The 10,200-nt window shown below is 34.1% G+C and overlaps 1 protein-coding gene across 1 annotated transcript; it reads left to right on the forward strand.

Moving 5' to 3' along the window:
• Positions 1–7,445: 7,445 nt before the first annotated feature.
• Positions 7,446–8,654, forward strand: LOC126761683 (enhancer of split malpha protein). Its single transcript, XM_050478043.1, has one exon. It carries the CDS (start codon positions 7,565–7,567, stop codon positions 8,141–8,143), a length of 579 nt encoding a protein of 192 aa, XP_050334000.1. The 5' UTR covers positions 7,446–7,564; the 3' UTR covers positions 8,144–8,654.
• Positions 8,655–10,200: the final 1,546 nt, after the last annotated feature.

Genomic DNA, 10,200 nt, shown 5'->3' on the forward strand with positions numbered 1-10,200 from the left:
GGACCTTCTACTTACATACAGATATTTGCTTTCCTATGGCACTTATGCATTATTATCGCCTGGCAGATAACAGTGCACATACTTGTATATGTGTATGCACTTATCTAACAAAACTCAAGAAATTTTGTGACTTCTTAATGTTTCCCAAAAAAAACAAAAATAAGATTCTTGACAGCAAAGAAACTATTTCGAAAGAAACCTTTTAAATTAATATTACAGACTAATGCACTCAAAAATGAAGTACTGTGAAATCGTCACAAGGATTTATAATAATATTACAGTGATAATAAGATTTTTTTAAATTTTTTTTTAGAAAACTAAATTATATGATATTTTTTTATTAGATTTTCTCATTCCTAAATAGTCACTGCTATCAATATAAATTCGATATCTTATATGTGTACATATATATAGTCGATCTTTATACGATATTACTGCACATGTTACTCCACATGATATTAAATCATGCGATATTACATCATATGATAACATGTGATATTCGGTGAAAAAAATCATACTATAAAACATCACATGATGTCATACAATATTAAGCAAATTTTATTTATTATACGATGTTACGTATCTTGATATAGTTTTTTCTTGGAAAGACTTGGATGATAGTGCTTCATCTGATATCATACGACATTACGTTATATGAGATATACAATCATATAACATACCACATCGTTATTATATCATTATGTAGGCATATATATAATCACTTGGAAACGTATCAAATCACAGCATTAATTTTAAGTAATATAAATATTTGTTTACAGAATTTAACCAAATAATTACTACATATACATTTTTGAGGTTAGATACACAATTGCTTATCAAATCACTTTTTGATGGATAGAAATATCTCTTTCTCATCCAAGTATGACATGAAAATACTTAAAAACAAAAAGAATTTAGTCGCTTGAGTTCAAATAACATTTCCTATACAAGTCATGTACTTATGTTCATTAAGAAGTAAATAATGATACGATATCACATAGCTTGTTAACATCACTGATATCTATGGCATAAAGATTAGTTACACAATGGTACAAAATTATATATCAATAATCAAATGTTCGGAATTCCACTAAAATTAAATTGACTTAGGTATGAAATTCATAAATGCCATTGCATTATATTCTTCATATCACATGCGTATAGTCACATCGAATCACATCGGAAATCCTTAACCTTTACAAGTAATATCAGATAATAATGTTGAGTTCAAAAGTAAGTCTATTTTAATGTTACAAAGGTTTTCTCGAGCACAAAACGGCTTATTTGCAATATTTTTTTAACATATAAAAATTAAATATTTTATTCAGACTTTTAATTATTTCAAAGATAGTGCATATTTTATAAAGATTTTGTGAAAGTTTCCAAGAAGAATATTTAAAACTGCGCCATTACTACGTCATTTCCAGCGGTCCCTCGAAAAAAGGTGTCTCCGCGTGGATAGCAGAACTTCTTACAGGTTCATGCGAAGTAAAAAGAAAAAATACATGCTCTAATTAACTAGGTATTGGACGAAGGAAAAACGAAAAATAGAAAAATGTATTTTTGGCAGACGTTTTTACTAAAAAATTAAAATAAAAAATGGAAAATTTGACAAGTTTTTTTAAATGACTGCTATTAGAAAAAAATCTTTCGTTCAAAACCATATCAATTATAACTCAAAGGCCTGTTTAAAATTTCATTAAGATCGGTTGAGTAGTTCGTAAGAAGTCTTTGAAAACCGACGAGTTTTATTAAGCTGAACTCGAGTGCGCAAACTTCAAGACTGCAACTTCAAAACTATTACTCGGAGAAACTTAAACATTTAGGACAATATTCTAAAGATATTAAAGATTTAAATAAGACAATAAAACATCTATTTTCTGAAACACATGTAACCCCCTAAAGACTATAGTATAAACTGACAGTTCCCGCTTAACCGTTAAAGCGAAATATTTATTAAGGGGGCAGCCTGCTTTAGAGGCTTCAAAAAATCTATATTTTCAAGTATTTTTTTGGAAAGGAAAGAAATGTCTGATTGAAATGAAACTTTTAGGATTTATTCTTATGTACTTGAGGAGTCTTCTCAATTTTTTTTATTATTATACATTGGATATTCTTCCCGCCAATTAAGAAAAATCGTAAAAATGAAAAACCGAGAAATCGCGCGTCAAAGTTTTCGCTTTCTGCCCAATCGCTCATATATCTGCTAGACGCTCGGTCACTATTTCCCTTCTAGCTCCGAAAATATTTTGAATTCCCATCTAAAACTTTGGGGACATATTCTTATATTATTTTTAAAGAGATTTAAGCAAAAAAAAATAATAGATTTTTGAAGCTTCTAAGGCAGGCTCCCCCCTTAAGGATAAGAACACCTTAACAAAATGATAGTCTCAGATTTACTGTACCCAGACCAAGACCAATCAAAACTACAGCTCTCTAGTATGATCCCTACATTATTTAGGTCTCACGTGGGAGTTAAACAAAGTACCAATTGGGTATAATTAACATTACTCCAAGCGGTACAATTCGATCACAATAGCTAAGGTAGTTTTTCGTAGTTTGTGGCGATATTAACTTCAAAAAAATGAGCATTGAAATGTGTAGTACCACGTTTCACAACGTCAGATATCACACAAAACTAAAGAATGGAATATTTACAATCAATTATTCTAACATTAGGAAGTTATATGTCATATTCAAAACATTAATTTTTGGTGCAAACGGTGAGGTTATTTTCTAATAAAAGAAGCGCGTAATTAGTGGTGAATCAACATGTTTTTATGAACCCAACAGCGATCTTAAAAACTATTTTTTACAATAAAACGTATATAATAAGATATGTGCTGTTTAGTATTTATATAATACTTTTTGTTATATGAATTATTATAAATAAATAAATAAAAATGCCTATTATATTTAGGCTAAATATATGAAACATTAAATAATTATACCAATCGAATGTAATTCAGTATAGAAGCATAAAAAAAAACAACATTAAACAACAGCATTAATTGCATAATAAACCTGTACAAATAAATGCAACAAAGATGAGTTAAAGTTGCAAATATTACCATAACAAACTTGACAAAAGTCAAGATTATGGAACATTAGCGTTGAAAAGCAGCTAATTGTCGATTCGTCCTATTCAGACTCCGCCTAAAGTCATTAAGGCTGACAAAGCCAAAATGTGTTGAAAATCCACAAAAAATTTAAAATGAACCCTTTTCACGTTAAAAGAAATTATACAAGTATTTCGAGCATAAATCGTGCGTTATTTATGCCTTCAACCAAAATATAAGCATGCAACAACCCCTAATTTGTTAGTGACATGTAAAAAACAGAGAGCGAAAGAAGCAAGAAATTAATTTTAATTTAAAGAAACTAACAAGAACACTGAGTTGGGGCTTCTTCGCGGACAACACAGCTTCAAAAAAACTGTACATCGTTAAGAGCGTTCCGTGTAGATCACGCTCAACCCCGCGCTCGCTGCCTTCCTTTCCCACACTGCTTCCCCTTTATTTTCGAACGTGCTCACACAATACGTAACCTGTTATTTTGATTTCTTGCTTTCAATGCTCTGCTACGCATTTTTTGTGTTTTTTTTCTCAGTTACGTGTTGTGTTTCACTTGTTTTTGTTTATTTTTAGTTTCGGTTTTTTTGCCTCGCTTCACTTTTATGTCATTTACGTGCCTATCGTCGATTTCTCTCCTGCTATGCCTTTACCTTTGCAAGGCTTCCTCGCAGCGAATCCTTTTTCTGGTCGGCCACATACATAAATTTCGCTTAATTTCGAAACAGGTTTGACATTCAGCAAGGCATACTCGTACAATAGGTAGAAAAAGTGAATTTCAATACAACAAAAACATAAACACAGAAATTTCTGCAATATTGCCTTGTGGTGTGTATGACTGTACATGTGTAGGTAGGTTAAGAGCATAAGAAATGGCAATGAAGCTTAATGGGTTAGCCTGATTTGCGGGCAATTTGATATGACGGACAACATGCTAATACACTGAGAGAAAAAATAAGTAAAATTTTTAAATTGCGAAGGACTAGAGAATTATTAAGGGGTTACATACAGTTAGAAGGTCTAACTGACTTTAATGGAGTTTCATGAAACTATAATTCAATGATACTCTGATACTAATCTTAATGTTGACATTTGAAATTGTTAAAGAAAAAATATAGTTAAGTTAGGTGAAAGAGTTGCAAAGAAAAAAAGTAAGGTTAGGTTTATTGGCAGAAATATACAACTAGTCCAAGCGTTTAGGCCAAATAAAACCTTTGCAGAAAAAAGAAAGGAAAAACAGAAGTAAAAAAGTAAGGTTAGGTTCGGCAAAATCGATGTTTAGCTCGATATTTTTTCGATGCCACTAAGAAGAAGAACGGAATGAGAAATACAAGCTGGAAAGTAGTAGCCAGTAATGCATTTAGTAGCTTTAAGTGCAGCCATGTTTCTTCTGTAACTGTCTTACATCCCCTCCTAAAAGTTTATATGAAACAAAGCTTTAAAAATACCTGAAAATCAAATCTTGAGAAATGTACACCCTTCGTTTTGACCGAGAAGCAGTCGGGTTTAGCTTTCAACAATGCCTGACCCAATTATGGCAATCGCTGAAGTTTTTTTAAACTATTCGACAGTTAGATAAATTCGCAGATGGTAAATCGCGTTTGTTTCATTATTTCCAACAACATCGACATGATCTAATATCGAATAACCTGCTACGTGGAAATACGATCAACATTGGGACTAAAGACCTATCTAGAAGATTTTTTGTGGTCTTCCCTGTAATCCTGGCTGTAGTGGTATAATCAAAAAACGTTACCTACAATAATAATGAATAACTACCGGATAAAAGTAAGTAAAGGTAGATTGATGTCAGTTCTAAATCGACGAGCGGTGTTTAATAAGTCGATCAGTTGACTATCGTAGGCTTAAACAAAATGATCTCTGAAAGTATTAGTTTTGCTTCTTCGGCAAAAAATGTAAAATATATTTGTCGAATGGTTCCATAAGTTAAATTTTTTGAGAACTCCACTGTAAGTTATAGATATTACTGAAAATAATTTCGAAAGAATGATTTTGAAAATATATATTGAGGTACCCCAAAAGTTCTTGTGGACAAATATATAACAGGTGATCCAAGAGAGTCGTGCCAAGCTGTTATGTCATTTTTGCTCAGTATTGTTTGGCATTTTTTCATGGAAAGACTTACGCTTTAACAACGTTTACAAATCGCTCAAATTTATTACGAAAATTCAAGTTCTATAAATAATGTGTTTCGAGCGCTTCGCTCAACTTATGGTCAACATAATCGGCCTACTGAGCGTACTATTCGCAACACCATAACCCATCTTGAGACCTAGCCACGTTCAGCACCCAGTGAAGAAAATATAGCAGCCGTAGCTAAGAGTGGACACAAAGACTGTGGAGAATCGATTCGACGCCATTCGCAGCAACTTGGAATGAAGTATTAGACGACATGGTGCATTTTATATTCAAAATACATATTGTGAAAGAAGTGAAGACGCTTCGACATCGCTTCACTCTTTGAGCTTTTGAAAAGTTCCCAGTAGATCCGAAGTTTTTGAGCCAAATTTCGTTCAGCGATGAGACCCATTTCTATCTCAATGGATTTGTAAAACAGCAAAATTACCGCATTCGTGTTGAATAGCAACCTGAAGATATTCAAGAGCTGCCATTTCATCCAGAAAAAATAACGGTTCGATAGGGCGGGGGAATCATCCCTCCATATTTCTTCAAATCTGATGCCTGAAATTGAAACTGGTGATCTCGGCGACATTTGGTTTCAACGAGGCATCACTTCCCACACATCGGATCAAACAATGAATTTATTGAGAAAACACTACGGTGAGCAGATAAATTCTACTATTTCCTGTGGACACATGTAAAGTCTAAAGTCTATGCGGACCATTCCGCTTCGATTCAGACCTTGGAGCAAAACATCACGCGTGTCATTCACCAGTTACCAGTCGAAATGCTCGAGCGAGTCATCGAAAATTGAACTCAATGGATTGATCATCTGAGACGTAGCCGCGGCCAACATTTGAAAGAGATAATTTAAAAAAAATCTATGACAAAATATGTTTAAATGATAATAAACATTCACCATTAAATTTGAAATTTCTGTGTTTTTTCTTAAAAAAAAGTAGGGATCCACGAATTGAATTTGAAAATAGTTGCAAGCCTTTGAAAAAACCGTTAGTTAATGTACTCAGCATTACATATTTCAAAATAATTCCTCCTAGAAGAAAATAAAGTGCTGCTCCGAAGGCCTTTATTGGCACAAATATCATTTATTTCTTCTCAGTGTACGCCAATCAGTTAGTGCAACGTCCAAAACTCCTCCAAAAACCAAATTAAACCAGAAATTAAAATAAATATTAAATAAACAACAACTACAACGAAAATTCCATGAAGAAACACTTGTGCTGCAATGATGGGTAAAGGCAGCTAAACGGCAACATATGGCAGAGATATTAATTTACACAACAAAAAGTGCAAAAGAAGCATAACAAAACATAAAGCTAAACAACAACAACTGCGACTCCAACAGCAGATCGCTAAAAATAAACAAATAAGAAGACACAACACGGTTGAGAAGCAGAGCAGAGCGCAGCAAGGATCGCGCATAGCTGTACCGCAGCAGCAGCACTAAAGGATCAAATTAAGAAGGACCACAACAAAAGGCACAAGCAATTTGATTTAATAGCGAGAAAAAGACGTTCCCACGCTACGAAAGAACCTGAACAGTGCTGAGAAGACACAACTGACTCATCATCAAGCACGGCAGCAGGAGCAGCAGCCTCACTTTTTCCCAGCAGCAGGATAATAATAGTGGCAAGTCACGTAAAATACGTTAAAATACGTTGGCGTGTCAGCAAGTAGGACACGTTCGCAACGGTCAGGACGAGGTGTACAAAATAGAAAAACAGAAATTGAAAAAAAAATCAGCAAAATAAGAAAACCTTTTATTATTTTTGTTTATCTGCGAATAGTTTCTCACGCTCCGTGTCCAACGTGTTTTCGCAAAGGACCTGCCTGCAGGTATCTTACAAAACACTAACGATCCTTAATTTTTCTTATTTGCTGATCCTTGTGAGAGCACACGTGTGCGCTGAGACGCTGATTGTTAAAGTATCCCATTGCACTGACAACAGCAGCAGCAGCAGCAGCAACAACGCCAACACAACTGCTACGTGTACAGTGTTATTTGATGCTTGGGAATTTTTCTTGGCGCGCACCTGCCGCTCGTACGGGCGCGCTGATTGGCCGAGATGCTGCGCTTACGCACAGGCGCTCTCATTGCTTACACCTCAGTGCAGCCGAAAAGAAACTATAAGAAGCGGTGCAAGAGCGTGCAGAGCAGACATTCACGTTTGAGCAACGCAAGTGGCAACAACTAGTAGCAATATTCTTACAAGCAAACGAAGAAGAAGTAGCAAAGAGCTGAAAGCAAGAAACCAAGAAATAAATAAATTGTGATTTATTGAAGTGATATTTTTATTATTACAACAACAACAACTAATACAACAAACAAGATGTCTGCAGCAATCAACAATATGTCAATGCAATATGACTGCAACAACAACAGCAATAAGCATAACAACAGTTACATTGCCGCAACAAATCAAACACTGCTGCAGCAGAGCAGCTTACAACACACCTCACTCCTGCAACACTGGTCCACCATACAGCAGAAATCCAAAGTATCACCCTCACGCCGCATTAAGAACCTGCTGAAACCGCTATTGGGACGCGTCTTCAAGTCACGCACGAAAAGCCAACAAAAACGCAACTCTTACCTCGCTGCCTCGCCTAATGGCGAACGCGATGCTGACTTCGAGTGGCTCGCCAACGAGATGGACAATCGCGCCAATGAAGATCTTGAGCAGCGGCTTGTCGAGGAGATGCACATGTGCGAGGATGGCGCGGCTATTGTTGTATACAATGCAGACGGCACGCATCGCCTGCAGACGGTGGAGAAGGATGAATTCTATGTGCCCGTGCATTTCGCGCGCACCAATGCCGGCACGTTCTTCTGGACTTCGCTGCAACGTCAGACCATTGAACCGTACAATATTCAATGGAACTTTATGGATCGTTGGGGGCAAGCATAGACCGCTGACTCCGTTGATGTTGTAATAATTTAAGCTGATACGCTGAAGTTGTAGGGTATTGAAATTACGTTCGGGTTTAATATAGAAAAGGGATTTTCAACGGCTACCGGCGTCTGCCAGGCGACACAAGTGCGTTCGCTGCAAAAAGCAAGGTTTGGTCACTGCGACCTTGTGAAAAGCAGAAATAGACAGGAAATTTGGACGTCAACTGGGTGTCAGTAAACGCTGGTGCAGCGAGTAGGGCGCAAGAGTAGGCACAGAGAAATTGTAAAAATGCTGCTCAGAAATACCGCTACTTTTCGCAAGAAAAGTAGTGTGCTATTCTCTGCATACATTTGTTAGGAAATTAACAGAAGCAATTTTGTAAATTTTTTTGTTAAGGAAAAAAATTATTAAAAGTTGTATGTATATGACTAGAGGAGCTCCTGTTTTTGTACAAAATAAAGGCTAAAGGAGAATATCAAGTAATTGAAGCATATTTGTATTTTTATGGAAAAAAAATATTTTTATGGCAACAAAAATTTAAAAATATTTGTATTTTTATGGCAAAAAAAATTGAAAAATATTTGTATTTTTATGGCAAAAAATAAAAAAAAATTAAATTTATTTTTCAAGCATATTTCTATTTTTATGGAAAAAAAAATATTTTTATGGCAAAAAAAATTGAAAAATATTTGTATTTTTATGGCAAAAAATAATAAAAATATTAAATTTATTTTTCAAAAATTATGCAATTTAAAAGAAATTAATAAAAAAATATAAAAAACTCTAATTTACTCGCTTTTCTTTAATTACATATTGGAATAATTAGCGTTTATGCAAAAGAATTTACATAAACGTGTAGTTAAACTCAATTTTGGTAATAATATTTAAAACAGAATTCTAAAATATGTATGCCAACTATTTTTTGAGCAAAAAACAAGAAAAAACGTTAAACACAAATTGATTCGACCGAAGTTATGATATCATACACAGACAATATATTCTGCAAAAGCACTTGCTTTTTTATTGGTCAGTTTTTATAGAAATGGTCCGATCTGAACATGCCAAATTTCATGAAGACATAAAACATAAAACATTTCTTCATACAGGTAAACGATTTTGATCGTTCAGTTTGTAGGTCAGCTATATGCTATAGTGGTCCGATCTGAACAATTCCTTTAGAGATTGCTGCCTTATTTTGGAAAATATTCCAACCCAAATTTCGTGACGATAACTTCGCAAATAAAAAAGTTTTTCATGCAAGGAACGATCGTTCTTTTTGTATGGCAGCTGTATGCTATAGTAGTCCGATTTAAACAATCTTCAGAGGTTATACCGTTGCTTCAAACAATAAGCCGTATCAAATTTCGTAAAGATACCACATCAAATGAAATAGTTTCCTATATAAGGATTTAATTCCGAACGTTCTGTGTGTGACAACTTTATGCTATAGTTACTCGATCTTAACATAAACTTCGGAGATTTTAGTGATGCTTTGAACAATTGTCCATACCAAATTTCGAGAAGATATCATGAAATAAAAATGGTTCCCTTATAAGAAAATAATTCTGATCGTTTAATTTGTATAGTAACTATATAATATAGAGGTGCGATATCGGCGGTTTCATCAAATGGACAGCTTCTTGATGAGAAAAGCAAGTGTGCAAACTTTCAACTAGATATCTTAAAACCTCGAGACCCTCAGGTTCGGACAGACGAACATGGCTAAGTCAACGTAGCTCATAATCTTTTTGTTATTTACATATATATTTTTTTGATTGGGTCTCCGACGTTTCCTTCTGGGTGTTACAAACTTCGTGGCAAACTTAATATACCCCACTCAGGGTATAAAAAAAACATTAAAATAAAATTTTTATTAAATAAAATGAAGTAAAGTAAAATAAAGTAAAATGAATTAAACTGGCATAAATAATAACAGAAAAGAAACGCTTAGCAATAAATAAAAATATTTTGGAAAATACTAAAAACAAAATTTTTTACTCAAAATTTCTTCAAGAAACGCTTAGCAATAAATAAAAATATTTTGGAAAATACTAAAAACAAAATTTTTTACT

The sequence above is a fragment of the Bactrocera neohumeralis genome, chromosome 6 (assembly GCF_024586455.1).
Source record: "Bactrocera neohumeralis isolate Rockhampton chromosome 6, APGP_CSIRO_Bneo_wtdbg2-racon-allhic-juicebox.fasta_v2, whole genome shotgun sequence".
Lineage (NCBI taxonomy): Eukaryota > Metazoa > Arthropoda > Insecta > Diptera > Tephritidae > Bactrocera > Bactrocera neohumeralis.

What these genes read in the sequence shown, in the direction of transcription:
- LOC126761683 (XM_050478043.1), top strand. Translation starts at nt 7,565, where the DNA reads ATGTCTGCAGCAATCAACAATATGTCAATGCAATATGACTGCAACAAC.